This window comes from Procambarus clarkii, chromosome 2, assembly GCF_040958095.1.
Source record: "Procambarus clarkii isolate CNS0578487 chromosome 2, FALCON_Pclarkii_2.0, whole genome shotgun sequence".
Taxonomy (NCBI): Eukaryota; Metazoa; Arthropoda; class Malacostraca; order Decapoda; family Cambaridae; genus Procambarus; species Procambarus clarkii.
Window position 1 is genome coordinate 52042934 of NC_091151.1, and position 22075 is coordinate 52065008.

At 38.3% G+C, this 22075-nt stretch overlaps 1 protein-coding gene across 1 annotated transcript in view; it reads left to right on the forward strand.

Annotated features, from left to right (window-relative positions):
• The window catches only part of LOC138366616 (uncharacterized), a 23934-nt gene extending 2370 nt beyond the window's left edge, over window positions 1–21564 (forward strand). The window contains exon 3 of the mRNA XM_069327740.1: window positions 20423–21564. Coding sequence (XP_069183841.1) covers window positions 20423–21564 — 1142 coding nt within the window. The remainder of the gene's footprint in view (window positions 1–20422) is intronic.
• The last annotated feature ends 511 nt before the right edge of the window (window positions 21565–22075 follow it).

The following is a 22075-nucleotide window of genomic DNA, read 5'->3' on the forward strand; positions in this document are numbered from 1 at the left end:
CAGAACTCTTCCCTTGATGTTGAAGAAGATGGTGTTGATGATGGGAGCTCTGTGAATCCCATAACACTGTTTAAAGGGAAAATTGTGTGGAGGTTGATTCTTGCACCAGCAAGACCTTTGTTAAATTTACAATGGCGACTACTGGCTCCTCTCCCACGGACCGCTTCCCTTGTTCTCCAGATGCGTTTTATCAAGAAGTAGATAGAGGGGCCCACACTTAATCTATTTCAGTACTAATAGTTAACTTGGTTCAAAGGTAATGTTTTTATGATGTTTACAGTCCGCAGATTGCTGTATTAAGAATGATTCCCAATATTATATGGTGAATATAATGGCGACATATGGCAATGATATGCCCGTTTTCTTCCCAGGAAATTTCCACTGGAGCCTTTTTCTATGAGTTAATTTGTTTATACAAACCTGCAACAATATTAACTTCCTATTGTATTAAATGGTAGTAAATGGTGTCGGTTTGTCCGACATAAGCGGATAAATCCTGCATGAGTGATGTGTACAGTAGTAGCCACATGTATGGTACCCACAAGACATAATCTCCCACCATACCAAGGATGTTGCAGGATGCTGCGGCGAGAACCCAGTCATATATGATGCTCCTAAAGATCTGGTACTAGCGTTGACGGTAATATGGAGACGTAGATGTCAATACTGAGACGTTCACTTCAATATTAAGACGTTGACGTCAATACTGAGACGTTGACGTCAATACTGAGACGTAGACGTCAATATTGAGACATTTACGCCAATATTGAGACGTAGACGTCAGAGTGAAGGGCGAGGGCCACCTTGGAGCAAGTGCTGGACAGGTAAAACTGGAACACTACCACAGACGTCTCTGGCTAGAATAATATTTGTGTAGTCCAAGATAAACTATTCCATCGACCGTGGGCTGTAGGAGACTCGAACAACGGACGTGAGGCTCTATCGACCACAATGTACAAGATAAACTACATTGGGTTAGCACGGAGGTTGGTGTGACTTACTACAGTAACTGATGTGAGCTTCAGAAATGACCGAACATGGGATCTCAGTCCACAAGTGAAGCAAGAAGACAATACCGCTGGTGCTTCAGTCACGAGAATCATTCGGGATAAAAACATCAGCTATGAGGTCTGTGCTAAAAAAAAAAAAAATATATAAAAAGTGTTAAAAAGACTAGGAAATTTATACTGGTATAAAACGGTTTGCTTGTATGGTAACAAGTGAAGATGAGAACTCAACGGAGAGCAATGCCACCAACTTTAAAAGAGTAATAATAATAAATATAATAATGCAGTACTTTACAATATATATATATATATATATATATATATATATATATATATATATATATATATATATATTATTAAATATGACCGAGAAAGTAAGATTAATAATTCTAACACGAATTTTCTCAATCTTTCGTACATTTCTTTTCACTGTTGGAGGTAAATCAAAAATCAATTCTCCAAAATTCATTTTTATATCTAGTCTGACACGACACGAGCGCGTTTCGTAAAACTTATTACATTTTCAAAGACATTTTCAAAGATTTTTAGTTTACAAATACACAACTGAATAGAACTTACGCATCTCCGATTTTATATCTACATTTGAGTGAGGTGGATGGGGTGAGGTGGCATTAATAGGGTATTAATTTCATCAACACAAGACAGAACAAGAGGTGGCATTAATAGGGTATTAATTTCATCAACACAAGACAGAACACGAAACAATGGGTATTCAATAGAAGTGTTTGTAGAAAGCCTATTGGTCCATATTTCTTGATGCTTCTATATTGGAGCGGAGTAGGTGGTGGATATTGGAGCTTGAGGTGGGTAGAATATAGTTGTGCATTAATTGGCTGTTGATTGCTGGTGTTGACTTTTTGATGTGTAGTGCCTCGCAAACGTCAAGCCGCCTGCTATCGCTGTATCTATCGATAATTTCTGTGTTGTTTACTAGGATTTCTCTGGCGATGGTTTGGTTGTGGAAAGAGATTATATGTTCCTTAATGGAGCCCTGTTGCTTATGCATCGTTAAACGCCTAGAAAGAGATGTTGTTGTCTTGCCTATATACTGGAGTTTTTGGAGCTTACAGTCCCCAAGAGGGCATTTGAAGGCATAGACGACGTTAGTCTCTTTTAAAGCGTTCTGTTTTGTGTCTGGAGAGTTTCTCATGAGTAGGCTAGCCGTTTTTTCTGGTTTTATAGTAAATCGTCAGTTGTATCCTCTGATTTTTGTCTGTAGGGATAACGTTTCTATTAACAATATCTTTCAGGACCCTTTCCTCCGTTTTATGAGCTGTGGAAAAGAAGTTCCTGTAAAATAGTCTAATAGGGGGTATAGGTGTTGTGTTATTTGTCTCTTCAGAGGTTGCATGGCGTTTCACTTTCCTTCTAATGATGTCTTCGACGAAACCATTGGAGAAGCCGTTGTTGACTAGGACCTGCCTTACCCTACAGAGTTCTTCGTCGACTTGCTTCCATTCTGAGCTGTGGCTGAGAGCACGGTTGACATATGCGTTAACAACACTCCTCTTGTACCTGTCTGGGCAGTCGCTGTTGGCATTTAGGCACATTCCTATGTTCGTTTCCTTAGTGTAGACTGCAGTGTGGAAACCTCCGCTCTTTTCCATGACTGTTACATCTAGAAATGGCAGCTTCCCATCCTTTTCCATCTCGTAAGTGAAACGCAGCACGGAACTCTGCTCAAATGCCTCCTTCAGCTCCTGCTGATGTCTGACATCAGGTACCTGTGTAAAAATGTCGTCAACATACCTGCAGTATATGGCCGGTTTCAAGTTCATGTCGACTAAGACTTTTTGCTCGATGAGCAGAGCATTTGAGCAGAGTTCCGTGCTGCGTTTCACTTACGAGATGGAAAAGGATGGGAAGCTGCCCTTTCTAGATGTAACAGTCATGAAAAAGAGCGGAGGTTTCCACACTGCAGTCTACACTAAGGAAACGAACATAGGAATGTGCCTAAATGCCAACAGCGACTGCCCAGACAGGTACAAGAGGAGTGTTGTTAACGCATATGTCGACGGTGCTCTCAGCCACACCTCAGAATGGAAGCAAGTCGACGAAGAACTCTGTAGGGTAAGGCAGGTCCTAGTCAACAACGGCTTCTCCAATGGTTTCGTCGAAGACATCATAAGAAGGAAAGTGAAACGCCATGCAACCTCTGAAGAGACAAATAACACAACACCTATACCCCCTATTAGACTATTTTACAGGAACTTCTTTATATATATATATATATATATATATATATATATATATATATATATATATATATATATATATATATATATATATATATATATATATATATATATGCGAACAAGCCTGAATGGTCCCCAGGACTATATGCGAATGAAAACTCACACCCCAGAAGTGACTCGAACCCATACTCCCAGAAGCAACGCAACTGGTAACTACAGGGCGCCTTAATCCGCTTGACCATCACGGCCGTCAAAAGGAAGTGATAGCCGAGGCTATTTGAGCCACTTCCCCGACGGCAACTCGGATGGTAATCTTGGGCATAGCATTTCACCAAATCACCTCATTCTTTGGGGCACACGTGAGGAACACAAATGCGAACAAGCCTGAATGGTCCCCAGGACTATATGCGAATGAAAACTCACACCCCAGAAGTGACTCGAACCCATACTCCCAGAAGCAACGCAACTGGTAACTACAGGGCGCCTTAATCCGCTTGACCATCACGGCCGTCAAAAGGAAGTGATAGCCGAGGCTATTTGAGCCACTTCCCCGACGGCAACTCGGATGGTAATCTTGGGCATAGCATTTCACCAAATCACCTCATTCTTTGGGGCACACGTGAGGAACACAAATGCGAACAAGCCTGAATGGTCCCCAGGACTATATGCGAATGAAAACTCACACCCCAGAAGTGACTCGAACCCATACTCCCAGAAGCAACGCAACTGGTAACTACAGGGCGCCTTAATCCGCTTGACCATCACGGCCGTCAAAAGGAAGTGATAGCCGAGGCTATTTGAGCCACTTCCCCGACGGCAACTCGGATGGTAATCTTGGGCATAGCATTTCACCAAATCACCTCATTCTTTGGGGCACACGTGAGGAACACAAATGCGAACAAGCCTGAATGGTCCCCAGGACTATATGCGAATGAAAACTCACACCCCAGAAGTGACTCGAACCCATACTCCCAGAAGCAACGCAACTGGTAACTACAGGGCGCCTTAATCCGCTTGACCATCACGGCCGTCAAAAGGAAGTGATAGCCGAGGCTATTTGAGCCACTTCCCCGACGGCAACTCGGATGGTAATCTTGGGCATAGCATTTCACCAAATCACCTCATTCTTTGGGGCACACGTGAGGAACACAAATGCGAACAAGCCTGAATGGTCCCCAGGACTATATGCGAATGAAAACTCACACCCCAGAAGTGACTCGAACCCATACTCCCAGAAGCAACGCAACTGGTAACTACAGGGCGCCTTAATCCGCTTGACCATCACGGCCGTCAAAAGGAAGTGATAGCCGAGGCTATTTGAGCCACTTCCCCGACGGCAACTCGGATGGTAATCTTGGGCATAGCATTTCACCAAATCACCTCATTCTTTGGGGCACACGTGAGGAACACAAATGCGAACAAGCCTGAATGGTCCCCAGGACTATATGCGAATGAAAACTCACACCCCAGAAGTGACTCGAACCCATACTCCCAGAAGCAACGCAACTGGTAACTACAGGGCGCCTTAATCCGCTTGACCATCACGGCCGTCAAAAGGAAGTGATAGCCGAGGCTATTTGAGCCACTTCCCCGACGGCAACTCGGATGGTAATCTTGGGCATAGCATTTCACCAAATCACCTCATTCTTTGGGGCACACGTGAGGAACACAAATGCGAACAAGCCTGAATGGTCCCCAGGACTATATGCGAATGAAAACTCATTGAATAGTAGGCTGAGAAGTGCGTTCTGGCTATTAGGTACGACATATATATATATATATATATATATATATATATATGTCGTACCTAGTTACCAGAACTCACTTCTCAGCCTACTATTCAAGGCCCGATTTGCCTAATAAGCCAAGTTATATATATATATATATATATATATATATATATATATATATATATATATATATATATATATGTCGTACCTAGTAGCCAGAACTCACTTCTCAGCCTACTATTCAAGGCCCGATTTGCCTAATAAGCCAAGTTTTCCTGAATTAATATATTTACTATAATTTTTTTCTTATGAAATGATAAAGCAACCCTTTTCTCTATGTATGAGGTCAATTTTTTTTTATTGGAGTTAAAATTAACGTAGATATATGACCGAACCTAACCAACCCTACCTAACCTAACCTAACCTATATTTATAGGTAAGGTTAGGTTAGGTAGCCAAAAAAAGCTAGGTTAGGTTAGGTTAGGTAGGTTAGGTAGACGAAAAAACATTAATTCATGAAAACTTGGCTTATTAGGCAAATCGGGCCTTGAATAGTAGGCTGAGAAGTGCGTTCTGGCTATTAGGTACGACATATATATATATATATATATATATATATATGTCGTACCTAGTAGCCAGAACTCACTTCTCAGCCTACTATTCAAGGCCCGATTTGCCTAATAAGCCAAGTTTTCATGAATTAATTGTTTTTCGACTACCTAACCTACCTAACCTAACCTAACCTAACTTTTTCGGCTACCTAACCTAACCTAACCTATAAAGATAGGTTAGGTTAGGTTAGGTAGGGTTGGTTAGGTTCGGTCATATATCTACGTTAATTTTATCTCCAATAAAAAAAAATTGACCTCATACATAATGAAATGGGTAGCTTTATCATTTCATAAGAAAAAAATTTGAGGAAATATATTAATTCTGGAAAACTTGGCTTATTAGGCAAATCGGGCCTTGCATAGTAGGCTGAGAAGTGCGTTCTGGCTACTAGGTACGACATATATATATATATATATATATATATATATATATATATATATATATATATATATATATATATATATATATATATGTGTGTGTGTGTGTATATCACGAAAATAAACACGTGATTAAGAATGTGACAATGTCAGACCACGGAGGAAAATGAAACAGGAATTTCCTTAAGTACTTTCGTATATTAAATACATCTTCAGAAGGAATCTGAAGATGTATTTAATATACATCTTCATTCCTTCATTCCTTCAAGAATGATGTATTTAATATACGAAAGTACTTAAGGAAATTCCTGTTTCATTTTCCTCCATGGTCTGACATTGTCATATATATATATATATATATATATATATATATATATATATATATATATATATATATATATATATATATATATATATATATATATGTCGTACCTAATAGCCAGAACGCACTTCTCAGCCTACTATTCAAGGCCCGATTTGCCTAATAAGCCAAGTTTTCATGAATTAATGTTTTTTCGTCTACCTAACCTACCTAACCTAACCTAATCTTGTGGGAAAAACCTGCTGGGATTGATATAAGAGGAGACTACCAGGGACTTGTACTGAACTAAATTAAAAATTTACTGTCTGCAAATTAATTCAACTAAAATCTCTAGCTAGGGTTGTAAATCCTAATTCCTCTTTTCCTAATGACAAACTGTGGGCTGTAAGGGACAGGTGGGGTGAATGACTATGTTGATAGAAGTTCCAATCCACCTGTAGACAGGGATCTCACATCAGCTTGTATTTTATACAAGGATAAGATTTGATAAATTCAGTTATCTGACTGAACACTGGCTCTGTTTAAATCAGGGATTTAAACATACATAGTCTAACCTAGCACCATAACTTAACAGCCAATATGTACTTATACTATAAACAACAAATTAAATTGTAAAAGTATAAATAAATGACCTTAAATGTAGTCTTAATACTATTAACTTAGTACTAGAAATTATATTCAATTAAATGAACTTATATGATAACTTAAAAATTAACTAAGCAAGCAATTGATAACTTAATTTATATATTCAAATATATATGCAGACATATTCACTTATATGATACAGTTAGCTTGAGTGAATCTCTTCCAACGCTGTAGACACTTGTGAGGTTTTTACTTTTTGAGGCTGAATTCTTTTCTGACAGAATGGACACTCATGAGGTTCAGTGCTTGGATAAGATTCACAGCTACACTACGATTTTAATAAACTTACTGATATGTGAGGCTTAGCCTCGCTTTTTAACCAACAGACAGATTTATAGGATATTAAAGCTACACAAGCATACAATTGGCCAATCATATACCAAATAACCTTCAATATACTTCTCTGCCAGTCGGGGTGCCTGTCTGACAAGTTTGCCAGACTGATTAACTCTCTTGTCGAGTTTAGGCACGATATTTTGCTACAGCGTTGCTGTATGATGATCTGGTAGCGTTGCTACGTGATTTTTCTTTAACTGCGTTGCAGAAGAATGATATGATAAAGATAAAGAATGAAGGTGGAGGAAACCGTGTCACCGTGATCTCCACTATACACTCTATTTTATGTGAATGTTCTAGGATTTTCCTTGTAGATATTGTCCAGGTACTCCCCCAGTTCTAGAGAGTATTCACTGGCGATAAAAAATATTAGATAAGGTGTCCTTGAGCTGGTAATGTTCGCTAAGGATCAGTCACTTGTTCACTCATTTGTAAACAAACGCGGAGTGCCGCGAGGCATCGTCGTGGGCGCTTCACTCCCCCCATCGCCCTACCATGCTCTCTGAGCACGGTAGCCTTCTATGAATATTGATTGATTATTTTTACAGTCTAGACTTATTATTGAAATAAGATGTGATTATAATATAATTAGATATAAGATTTAAAGATTATAAGTAGTATTTGTAAGTACCACTGAATCTTATTAAGGATTTGATTTTTAATCCTACCGGATGTTGAATCAATGTTCCAATAGTTTTTTAATTAAGAAGTCCTTCTAGAAGCTTCTGGATCCTTGAAAGATCATGTACAAAGTCACGTAGGCATCAAAAGGGCCCCTGTTGCGTACGTGTTCATGGTGCCATTGTCATCCAGGATCAAGCTATATAATGAATCTTTCATGATTCTAATATGATTTTGATACGATTTAGATACGATTTTGATATGATTTTGATATGATATAGAAATTATACATTTCTTAGATGATTATTAGATATGGTGGGTAAAAATTTCCCACATCTTCCAGAGGGAGAGAACTGGCACAGAGTCCAATACTTAGGACAATAGTAACCATATGTATTTATTTACTCTCCATTGGATTGATAATACAAATGCAAATTTTGCTTGCACTTTTGTGCTGCTGTCCGTTGTGGACGATTGTGTCTGTTAGGAGTCTGTGGGTCTTGTGGAGTTAGAGTCTCTTGAGGTCTCTCAGGATCTAACTGCAGTTGACTCACTGATTCCATATGGATGAGTTTGTCCAATGTCTTCAGGGAAGTTGTTCCTTTAGACAGGATTTTGACTATTCTCAAAATCCCCTGACTATCTGGATGGACTGAGACAACTTTACCTAATGGCCAGTCAGCCCTAGGGCCATCACTGTCTACCAAGACAATATCGCCAGGTTGGAGATTAGCTATATTATGTGGGACATTGGCCCCATAGTGATGTTCTCGTAGAGATGTAAGATATTCTTTTGTCCAAACATCATTCCATTTTTGGATTATGCTGGACAGATGCTTATACCCCTGAACCAACTCGCTCTGACACACATATGAGGGATCTCTGATCTCATCATCCACTAGAGATGGTACTGGAGTCAGAAGTCTTCCATACATTAGGTGGGCAGGACTTAATGGCTCATGTTGAGTGGGATCCTCAGACAAGTAAGTCAACGGCCGGTTATTCACCCTTGATTCTATTTCCGTGATTACTGTCTGGAGTTCTTGAAGATTGATTTTCTGACGGTGTAGAGATTTTCTCAAGGATCTTTTTACAGTTCCTATTAACCGTTCATAAAATCCTCCGTGCCATGGGGCTCTCAGAGGGATAAATTTCCATCTGCAATGACGCTGTTCCAGTGTGGAAGTAACTGCAGGATGGGAACAGATTTCCCGTAGACATGCTTCTCCAGCTACCAAGTTTGCTCCGTTATCTGAAATCATCAGCTTAGGGCATGATCGGCGTGCTGCGAATCTGCGGAAAGCTTGAATAAATGATTGAGCAGTCATATCGGGTGTTACCTCTAGATGTACTGCCCTGGTGGTAGCACAGGTGAACAGACAGATGTATGCCTTGATAGGTTGCTTATCTGCAGTCCCTGTTAGATATATTGCTCCTGTATAATCTACTCCTGTCGTTTCGAAAGGTTGTAGATGGACCACTCGTTCCTTTGGTAGGGGTGGTGGCCCTGGATAAGAGCAAGTTCTTGCATCGTACCTTCGGCATATCATGCAATTCTTCAAGATTGATTTGACTGACTGTCTTCCCTGAGGAATCCAGTACTGCTGTCTGATTTGTGTGAGTGTGTCTAACACTCCTCCATGTTTGATGATTTGTTGATGTGTATGCAACACAATCAACCTTGTGATCCAATGATTTTTTGGTAAAAGCCATGGATGCACGGTATCTAGATTGATATCTGCGTGTTTAAGTCTCCCTCCACAACGCAGAATGTTGTGATTTTCTTGGTCTATCCACAGACCGAGATTGTGTTTTAACTTATGCGGAAGATTTTCATAGTTATTCCCATAAGTTTCTCTCTGGGCTTGTCTTACCCAATAGATAAATGCATCAGGAAAAGTGTATTTTATACCTTTTTTCCTGAGATAATGAAACACGTTCTGTGTTACATTGATTAATTTGATGAGCGAGGAGTAACGAGTACAATCCAAGACTGATATTTGAGCTTGCTGCCTGGTGTTAGTTATGGTTTGTGTCGTAATGACGTGTGGCTTTTGTTCAGGCCAACTACCATTCACTAACCATCGAGGCCCATGAAACCAAATATCTGCCTTTGCAAACTGTTTAAATGTCATACCTCTTGATAAGAGATCAGCTGGATTATCCTTTGTTGGTACATGCAACAATTGAAAGCCTGCGGAAATTTCTTTAATTTCCGAGACGCGATTTTTTACATATGGAGTTGGACAGTTGTCGTTTCGTACCCATTGTAAGACAGCTTCATTGTCAGACCATATAATGACATCTTTGATGTTCATGGTAGACAAGACTTGTTTGATATGCACTGCTAAGCGTGTTCCAGTTAGCAGTGCTGTTAGTTCCATCTGAGGCAGAGTCCTCTTTTTTAATGGAGCGACTCTGGCCTTAGAGGTGATAAGATATGATTGATTAGAAGTCACTAAGTAAGCACAAGCTCCAAAAGCTTTGGCTGACGAGTCTGCAAATACATGTAGTGATACTTCTTCATTTTCCTCGACTATGTGTCTCGGAAAGATTATCTTTTCAACTAAAGTTTGTTCTTGAGCCACTTCCATCCAAGCTTTTTGTAACTGGATTGGTAGTGGATCATCCCAACCAACCTTAGCTTTCCATGCTTGTTGCACCAATAAACGCCACTTGATAGTCAAAGGATTTAGTAGACCAAGTGGGTCAAATACTTTGCTAACTTGTGAAAGCAAATCCCTTTTTGTAGTGATGTTGTAATTTACTGGCACAGATTTGATCGATATTGTGTCCGAGATCAAATCCCAATCCATGCCTAACACCTTTTGTGATTCTGGTACGTGATATTCAGGGTAATCTCTTGCTATTTGATTATTCAATGTTGCATTATTAGAGGCCCAAGATTGTAGTGGCATGTTGGCACCTTGTAGCTCCTTGTTAGCCTCTTGATATAATTGTAACAGTTCAGTAGTACTGTTAACTGTCCCTTGAAAATTATCTACATATAGATTTTGACTGATTTCAGTCTTACAGGGACTTGATGATTTCTTCAGATGAGTATCTAGAGTTGCTTGCAATAGAAATGGACTGCTTGTCGCGCCGAAAAGAACTGAAGAGAATCTGAAAGTCACTACAGGACTATTGACATCTTCTGGGTTCTCTACCCATAGAAACTTAGTGAAGTCTCTATCTTCTTCCTGTAAGCCAACTCTTAGAAAGGCCTTACTTATATCTGCTGAATACGCATATTTGTTAAGTCTAAACTTCAACAGTATGTCATACAATTTCTGAGTTAGACTTGGACCTGTTTGCAAACAATCATTTAGACTGGTTCCTTGGGGTCCAGATTTAGAGCTACAATTAAAAACTATCCGTAAAGGAGTCGTTTTTGATTCTCTCTTTACAGCCATGTGTGGTAAAAAATGGCCTGTTTGCTTATTGTCATGTTTCACGACTTCGATGAATTTATTCTTTAATTGTTGAGCAATAATCTCATGATAGAGTTTTAAATGCTCAGGCCTTTTTCTTAGCTTTGCTAGTTGAGATTTAAATTGACTATAAGCCATGTGATAATTGGTAGGTAAGGTTTTATGGTTGATTTTCCATGGTAGCCTTACCCAGTACTGTCCATCATAGTACTGCACAGTTTCTAAGTATTGATTGTATGCACAGACATCATCAGGACTTGGTTGATCAGGAATTATTCCTATGGCATCAAGTTCCCACAATTGAGGTACAGATTCTAATCCATCATCAATCATGTGGGGGATTTTAAGTGGTGACTGTTCTTTGCCTAGTCATGCCACTATTACAGTTTCTGTATGATGTGATTTTTCAGGAGTTGAAGGTTCAAGATCTAGTATAGGTCCTGTCATCAATATGCCTCCTGCTGATTTGAGTATATTCATACCCATAGATTCTTCTGATCCCAGAATGAATCGATGATAGTAGTCAGCTCCAATCAGGATTCCGATATCTCCTATGTAGTCAGAATCAAGCAGAGGATCTGCTAATTGTATTCCCTTTTCTTTTAGGAATTTAATTGTTGCTGTCAGACCAGTCACTTCCATTTCAGTAGGAATTTTATCAACTACTATGGCTTCTACTGTCCTTTGGGATGTACCTAGACAGACATTGAGTTTTACTACTGGAAAGGTTCTACGACCAGAATTAGTAAAAAACCCTGATATGGATGTAGATACTTGCTTTGAAGATTTAAGTTGTAAATCTTCTGCCATCTTTTTACTGATAAAGGTTTTCTGTGACCCTTGATCAAAAAAGCCTCTAGTTGGAATACAAATTCCTTGATTGCATAGTTCTAGCTGTGCAGTAGGCAATATGGCTGCTGTAACAATTTCTGTATCCAAGTCGTTGACATTGCTCATTACTGTACAGAATTGTACGGCTGTTGTGGTATTATCATCTTTGGGCTTTGCCTGAGATGCAGGTTGATTATTGGAAGTCTGTGATCTGGATTGAGTGCTAATATCACCACAGAGTGCTGTGTGATGTACACTTTTATGACAATATTGGCAGTTCTGCAATTGAGTGATACACTCACTTGTATCGTGCTTCCGTAGACAACGGATGCACCTGTTCAGAGATTTCAGTCGATCGATTCGACTGGCACGGCCTACATAAACTGTGCATTGATAAATGGTATGTGCTTCTTGACAGAATAAACATTTTGGGGCACTTGTAGCTCCTTTTGTCTTATCTGTCTTAGGAGCTTGGTTTCCTACAGTTCTGTTAACTGTGGGGGATATGGCATAAGAGCCAACATTATTCTGTTTCCACTTTGCAGAAGAGGAATTTTGTTGCCTTGATTTTTGACTGCCATTTTGGACATTTTTGTCCGTGGATTCACCTTTGGGGATTTTTTCTTGAGATCTAAGTTTTCCTCGGCTTCGTAATCTTTGTACGTAAGCTCGAAGTCCATCAAAGATTTGGCTTTGTGATAAGATGTTGTTACAAGTATGTAAAACTTGTAGGTAAGTAATTACATGCAAGTAGGTCATACAAGCATGTAACACTTGTACTCCTCCAAGGATTTCCTTAAAGGATGAATTGTATCTGTAATAATGTGTATCTACATTATTCATGATGTGATGAAGCATTTTGCTTTTGCTTTTTTTTTTTTTCTCGGCTTTGCCTTTTCTATTAAGTAAGTCTCTTTGAGATGCTTGATTAACTTCAGATTTTCTGAGGCTGCTTTCACTCCAGTGAAAGCATGAGATTAAGTGATCAAGACTTGGATTAAGATAGTTATCTTAGATGGATGATAATATTTGTATTGACATGGTCAATGGGCTGTTAGCCTTTCAGATTGTGTTGTGAGATTAAGATTGGTCTTAATCCCCAATTGTAGACTATTGTAGCCAAGTGATGATGACATTTGTCTATCACCTGATTTAAATGGTCTGTAGGCTGTAGATTCAAGTGATTTTTTAGACACTTTGTGTCCTTTTCTTTTCTGTTTCAGTTGCTGGTGGAATACTGTTAGTCATTTTGACCTTTTCCGAGTTTCGGAGATTCCGAGATTTTTCTCTTTTTTCTGATAAATATGTATGATGTTAATGTATTTTGATAAATGAGCTTTCCTGTCTACTTAGGTAATGATTCCAAAGATCGTCCTTCATTTCCTCCCTGGAATCTGGTTGTAGCAGGTGTTCAATTATCAAAAGTATTGTAATAATTTGATTTGTGACCCGAATGCACGAATGCACCAAGTTGGTAAATCTTGTAATAATTTTTTAAAAATAGTAAATGGCACTATTTTTGCAAAGTTATTACAAAATCTGTTACCATAATAATTGTTAGATAAAATACAGTAGAATGTCTACTGGTTTTACCTTGAATAGGGTATGATATAGTTGATTATGGTTAGATTGTAAGGAATGCTCTTACAGTGATGATAACACTTTTTTAAAGAATATTATGTAATGAGCAGCTCTGAAAATCAGTAGATTAGAGATAATGCTAGATAATACACTTAAATATATATGTAATGTTACCACAATGAGGTAGATAATGGTATTTTATGATTAAGATGCAGTTGTGTCTGTGACACTGATATAATTAAGTACTGTGGTTTCTTAACACAAAACAATATTAGTATGCTATGAATGCTTACTAGTTAATGGATATGGTGGCTTAAGCCACTGCAAACTATTTGTTTATTTAGATATATAGCTATGATAAACATTGGCTGATAGCTAGGTTAGGCTAGAATATGTAAGAATTATTCCAATGCAAAATCAAGAAGTTTCTTATCTATTTGGCACTGAAATATTCGGTAAACGAATGATCATAAATATCTAGGTATAAAGGACCATTATTATCCGGTTCGAAGGACCATTAATGTGGGAAAAACCTGCTGGGATTGATATAAGAGGAGACTACCAGGGACTTGTACTGAACTAAATTAAAAATTTACTGTCTGCAAATTAATTCAACTAAAATCTCTAGCTAGGGTTGTAAATCCTAATTCCTCTTTTCCTAATGACAAACTGTGGGCTGTAAGGGACAGGTGGGGTGAATGACTATGTTGATAGAAGTTCCAATCCACCTGTAGACAGGGATCTCACATCAGCTTGTATTTTATACAAGGATAAGATTTGATAAATTCAGTTATCTGACTGAACACTGGCTCTGTTTAAATCAGGGATTTAAACATACATAGTCTAACCTAGCACCATAACTTAACAGCCAATATGTACTTATACTATAAACAACAAATTAAATTGTAAAAGTATAAATAAATGACCTTAAATGTAGTCTTAATACTATTAACTTAGTACTAGAAATTATATTCAATTAAATGAACTTATATGATAACTTAAAAATTAACTAAGCAAGCAATTGATAACTTAATTTATATATTCAAATATATATGCAGACATATTCACTTATATGATACAGTTAGCTTGAGTGAATCTCTTCCAACGCTGTAGACACTTGTGAGGTTTTTACTTATTGAGGCTGAATTCTTTTCTGACAGAATGGACACTCATGAGGTTCAGTGCTTGGATAAGATTCACAGCTACACTACGATTTTAATAAACTTACTGATATGTGAGGCTTAGCCTCGCTTTTTAACCAACAGACAGATTTATAGGATATTAAAGCTACACAAGCATACAATTGGCCAATCATATACCAAATAACCTTCAATATACTTCTCTGCCAGTCGGGGTGCCTGTCTGACAAGTTTGCCAGACTGATTAACTCTCTTGTCGAGTTTAGGCACGATATTTTGCTACAGCGTTGCTGTATGATGATCTGGTAGCGTTGCTACGTGATTTTTCTTTAACTGCGTTGCAGAAGAATGATATGATAAAGATAAAGAATGAAGGTGGAGGAAACCGTGTCACCGTGATCTCCACTATACACTCTATTTTATGTGAATGTTCTAGGATTTTCCTTGTAGATATTGTCCAGGTACTCCCCCAGTTCTAGAGAGTATTCACTGGCGATAAAAAATATTAGATAAGGTGTCCTTGAGCTGGTAATGTTCGCTAAGGATCAGTCACTTGTTCACTCATTTGTAAACAAACGCGGAGTGCCGCGAGGCATCGTCGTGGGCGCTTCACTCCCCCCATCGCCCTACCATGCTCTCTGAGCACGGTAGCCTTCTATGAATATTGATTGATTATTTTTACAGTCTAGACTTATTATTGAAATAAGATGTGATTATAATATAATTAGATATAAGATTTAAAGATTATAAGTAGTATTTGTAAGTACCACTGAATCTTATTAAGGATTTGATTTTTAATCCTACCGGATGTTGAATCAATGTTCCAATAGTTTTTTAATTAAGAAGTCCTTCTAGAAGCTTCTGGATCCTTGAAAGATCATGTACAAAGTCACGTAGGCATCAAAAGGGCCCCTGTTGCGTACGTGTTCATGGTGCCATTGTCATCCAGGATCAAGCTATATAATGAATCTTTCATGATTCTAATATGATTTTGATACGATTTAGATACGATTTTGATATGATTTTGATATGATATAGAAATTATACATTTCTTAGATGATTATTAGATATGGTGGGTAAAAATTTCCCACAAATCTAGCTTTTTTTGGCTACCTAACCTAACCTTACCTATAAATATAGGTTAGGTTAGGTTAGGTAGGGTTGGTTAGGTTCGGTCATATATCTACGTTAATTTTAACTCCAATAAAAAAAAATTGACCTCATACATAGAGAAAAGGGTTGCTTTATCATTTCATAAGAAAAAAATTATAGTAAATATATTAATTCAGGAAAACTTGGCTTATTAGGCAAATCGGGCCTTGAATAGTAGGCTGAGAAGTGAGTTCTGGCTACTAGGTACGACATATATATATATATATATATATATATATATATATATATATATATGTCGTACCTAGTAGCCAGAACTCACTTCTCAGCCTACTATTCAAGGCCCGATTTGCCTAATAAGCCAAGTTTTCCTGAATTAATATATTTACTATAATTTTTTTCTTATGAAATGATAAAGCAACCCTTTTCTCTATGTTTGAGGTCAATTTTTTTTTATTGGAGTTAAAATTAACGTAGATATATGACCGAACCTAACCAACCCTACCTAACCTAACCTAACCTATATTTATAGGTAAGGTTAGGTTAGGTAGCCAAAAAAAGCTAGGTTAGGTTAGGTTAGGTAGGTTAGGTAGACGAAAAAACATTAATTCATGAAAACTTGGCTTATTAGGCAAATCGGGCCTTGAATAGTAGGCTGAGAAGTGCGTTCTGGCTATTAGGTACGACATATATATATATATATATATATATATATATATATATATATATATATATATATGTCGTACCTAGTAGCCAGAACGCACTTTTTGGCCTACTATGCAAGGCCCGATTTGCCTAATAAGCCAAGTTTTCCTGAAATAATATATTTTCTCTAATTTTTTTCTTATGAAATGATAAAGCTACCCATTTCATTATGGATGAGACCAATTTTTTTTATTGGAGTTAAAATTAACGTAGATATATGACCGAACCTAACCAACCCTACCTAACCTAACCTAACCTATCTTTATAGGTTAGGTTAGGTTAGGTAGCCAAAAAAGTTAGGTTAGGTTAGGTTAGGTAGGTTAGGTAGTTGAAAAACAATTAATTCATGAAAACTTGGCTTATTAGGCAAATCGGGCCTTGCATAGTAGGCCGAGAAGTGCATTCTGGCTACTAGGTACGACATATATATATATATATATATATATATATATATATATATATATATATATATATATATATATATATATATATATGTCGTACCTAGTAGCCAGAACGCACTTCTCAGCCTACTATGCAAGGCCCGATTTGCCTAATAAGCCAAGTTTTCATGAATTAATTGTTTTTCGACTACCTAACCTACCTAACCTAACCTAACCTAACTTTTTCGGCTATCTAACCAAACCTAACCTATAAAGATAGGTTAGGTTAGGTTAGGTAGGGTTGGTTAGGTTCGGTCATATATCTACGTTAATTTTAACTCCAATAAAAAAAATTGACCTCATAAATAATGAAATGGGTTGATTTATCATTTCATAAGAAAAAAATTAGAGAAAATATATTAATTCAGGAAAACTTGGCTTATTAGGCAAATCGGGCCGTGAATAGTAGGCCAAAAAGTGAGTTCTGGCTACTAGGTACGACATATATATATATATATATATATATATATATATATATATATATATATATATATATATATATATATATATATATATATATATATATATATATATTGGTGTATACTGGCAGCAGGTTTTCTTTCAAACATGTTTCATTGAATATGACCGCATATTCTGTATTTATTATTTTCTATTTATATAGAAATATTATAGAAAGACGTAACAATAAGAAAAGCCGACAAAACAGCAGCATATGTATTGATTCCTACCCATGAATACATGAACAAAATTAGCGACATCCTAAGTGACGACTCCAAATTTCAACGAATCACGAGGAACCCCGTAGAAGACCTTAAGCGGAAAGTAAACAAAACAATTACAGCAATCAACGCAAAGAAAGGTAGTGTGCATTTCAATAAACTTCAAGGCGACTATGGCTTAGGATATGCCTACGGCAATGTTAAGACGCATAAACCAGGTAACCCACTACGCCCTATAATCAGCCAAATACCAACCCCAACTTATCACCTGGCAAAGAAACTCAATGAACTCCTAACTCCATACACTCCAAGTAAGTTTAGTCTACAATCATCAGCTGATTTCCTAGAATTGATCAAATCTACCCAGCCCGATGGAATCATCGCTTCCCTGGACGTTGAATCCCTTTTTACCAACGTCCCAGTCGACACAACCATAGGAATGATACTGGACAGAGTATACAGAGACGAGAGCACCCCCAAATTAGACATACCTGAGCCACACTTGAAAAGTCTTCTCGAAGCATGTACAAAGGAAGCCCCTTTCATCAGTCCACTAGGAGACATGTATTTACAAATAGACGGAGTAGCAATGGGCTCCCCCTTAGGAGTTTTATTTGCTAATTTTTATATGGGAACCATCGAAGACAGGGTCTTCAGTAGCAGACAAAAACCAACTGTATACTGCCGTTATGTAGATGACATATTCGTAATAGTAAAAGACTCAGATGAACTAATTGACCTAAAAAGACACCTAGAGAGAGAGTCAGTACTCCGATTTACACATGAAAATAGTGAAAATAACAGTCTGCCATTCTTGGATGTACTAATAACAAAAACAGGAACCTCTTTAAGCACCTACGTATATACCAAGCCCACCAACATAGGATTATGCCTGAACGGTAGAAGTGAGTGCCCCCAAAGATACAAAGCCAGTGTTCTCAATGCTTATATTCGTCGAGCGCTTACCCACTGCTCTGAATGGAGCAACGTGAGTAGAGAGTTTGAAAGAGTAACTCAGGTATTGGTGAACAACGGATATAGCAACGCGGAAATAAAAGCTGCTATAAGAAGACACTTGGACCGTTGGTATAATTCAGAACCTAGAACAGAAACCACAACACCCCCAATAAAATTATATTACAAATCAACCATGCACAGTGAACATATAAAAGACGAAAGAATAATGAAAGAAATAATCCGTAAAGGAGTAAAAAGCACTACTCCTAACCAAAACATAAACCTGATAATATTCTACAAAACCAAGAAGACTTCCGAACTCCTTATCAAAAACAGCCCGAAGCCGACGGAGAACCCTCTACAGCAGTCAAGCGTTGTATACATGTACACTTGCCCCCACGAAGGATGTAACCTTCAATGTAAGTACATAGGTATGACGTCGACCAAGCTGACGAGGCGCTTGACATGCCATCTTCAATCTGGTGCCCCTAGGAATCACATGAGACAAGCCCATGACATTACTCTAACAAGAGAAATGTTGAACAAGAATACTTGCATAATAGACAAAACCCAAGATTCAAGAAGATTACAAATTCTTGAGGCAATTCACATAAGAATAGAGCGACCTACCATGAACACCCAAATCACGGAACTATTTACTCTACCCACCATGAGAGTAAGGACAAGACAAGAACATATCGATGCCAACACAGAAGACAATGTCCAACATAACAGGCCAATTACACTGGATTAATCTTTGTGTTTGGATAGGAGATGCCTCGTATGGGCCAATAAGCCTTCTGCAGCCCCTATGTTTATCCCTTATGTATCCCCCCATGTTTTCACCTTCATTGTATTATCACCTGACCTAATGCGGGTACAAAATCAACTAGTATTGTAAGATCTGTTCACTTGAGAATGAACCATGGAGGTTCGAAACGTCGTGCAAATTATACAAATAAGTGTAATACACTCTATAGTAAATCACTTCTTTTCTTCACCTTAAAAGTACGAAAATGAGTTTTGGAGAACTCCTATTTCAATTAAGCCCTGATGCTAAGAAAATAGTTAGAGGGCTAGAAGCCCTAAACCAGAAAATAATAAATACAGAATATGCGGTCATATTCAATGAAACATATATATATATATATATATATATATATATATATATATATATATATATATATATATATATATATATATATATATATATATATATATATATATATATATATATATATATATATATATATATAGCAGTGTGACCCTTTTTGAAAAAATAAAGAGCAATACGACAGCTTTCCAAACAAACAAAGAGCAATTCGAAACCTTTCAACAGAAGCAATGCTCCCCGTTTCAGAACAGAGAAATGTGACTTTTTTCCAAACAAATAAACGGGATACGTTCCAAACAAATCCAAAGCAACGTGGCACCTTCCCAAACAAATAAACAGAAAATATTGACTAGATCACTTTCTTTCACTCCAAGGCATCGCATACCAAAAATAAAAAACAAAAAAAATATAATGTATTGAGAGGCCAGCAACACGGACATAGTGGCTTGGGTGTGTAAGCAGGGAGGCGGCGGCCAGGTGGGAGTGGGACCAACTAATGCTCCGAAATCGAATAGTGCGGCAAGTTGCAAGCTGTGTAATGCAATATTGCCTCGGACAACAACATTAGGACCGCACCAGTCGCTGGCACCCGCCCAATACGGCTCTGTGGGAGTTGATCCTGCTCTGTGGCACCATCCTCTCGGCTTCTTTATCTGCTCTATATCACCTTCACCTGCTCTATATATCACCTTCATCTGCTCTATATCACCTTCACCTTCTCTATATCACCTTCACTTGCACTATATCACCTCCACCTGCTCTATATCACCTTCATCTGCTCTATATCACCTTCACCTGCTCTATATCACCTTCACCTGCACTATATCACCTTCACCTGCTCTATATCACCTTCACCTGCATTATATCACCTTCACCTGCTCTATATCACCTTCACCTGCACTTTATCACCTTCACCTGCTCTATATCACCTTCACCTGCTCTATATCACCTTCACCTGCTCTATATCACCTTCACCTGCATTATATCACCTTCACCTGCTCTACATCACTTTCACCTGCTCTATATCACCTTCACCTGCATTATATCACCTTCACCTGCTCTATATCACCTTCACCAGCACTTTATCACCTTCACCTGCTCCATATCACCTTCACCTGCTCTATATCACCTTCACCTGCTCTATATCACCTTCACCTGCTCTATATCACCTTCACATGCTCTATATATATCACCTTCACCTGCTCTATATATCACCTTCACCTGCACTTTTTCACCTTCACCTGCTCCATATCACCTTCACCTGCTCTATATCACCTTCACCTGCTCTATATCACCTTCACCTGCTCTATATATCACCTTCACCTGCTCTATATATCACCTTCACCTGCTCTATATATCACCTTCACCTGCTCTATATCACCTTCACCTGCTCTATATCACCTTCACATGCTCTATATCACCTTCACCTGCTCTATATATCACCTTCATCTGCTCTATATCACCTTCACCTTCTCTATATCACTTTCACCTGCTCTATATATCACCTTCGCCTGCTCTATATCACCTTCGCCTGCTCTATATCACCTTCACCTGCTCTATATCACCTTCACCTGCTCTATATCACCTTCACCTGCTCTATATCACCTTCACCTGCTCTATATCACCTTCACCTGCTCTATATCATCTTCACCTGCTCTATATCACCTTCACCTGCTCTATATCACCTTCACCTGCTCTATATCACCTTAACATGCTCTATATCACCTTCACCTGCTATATATCACCTTAACATGCTCTATATCACCTTCACCTGCTCTATATCACCTTCACCTGCTCTATATCACCTTCACATCAAACTCTATCTCCCAATATTTTATGGTCGTATTAGTGAATTTTCCAGACCTGACCTGCATCCCGGTCTCTGTGTTTACCACTAAGATGTCCACTCTCTTATCTCCTCTGGTGCTTCCTCTACACTCTCTGGTGCTTCCTCTACACTCTCTGGTGCTTCCTCTACACTCTCAAGTGCTTCCTCTACACTCTCTGGTGCTTCCTCTACACTCTCTGGTGCTTCCTCTACACTCTCTGCTGCTTCCTCTACACTCTCTGCTGCTTCCACTACACTCTCTGCTGCTTCCTCTACACTCTCTGCTGCTTCCTCTACACTGTCAGGTGCTTCCTCTACACTGTCTGGTGCTTCCTCTACACTCTCTAGTGCTTCCTCTACACTCTCAAGTGCTTCCTCTACACTCTCTGGTGC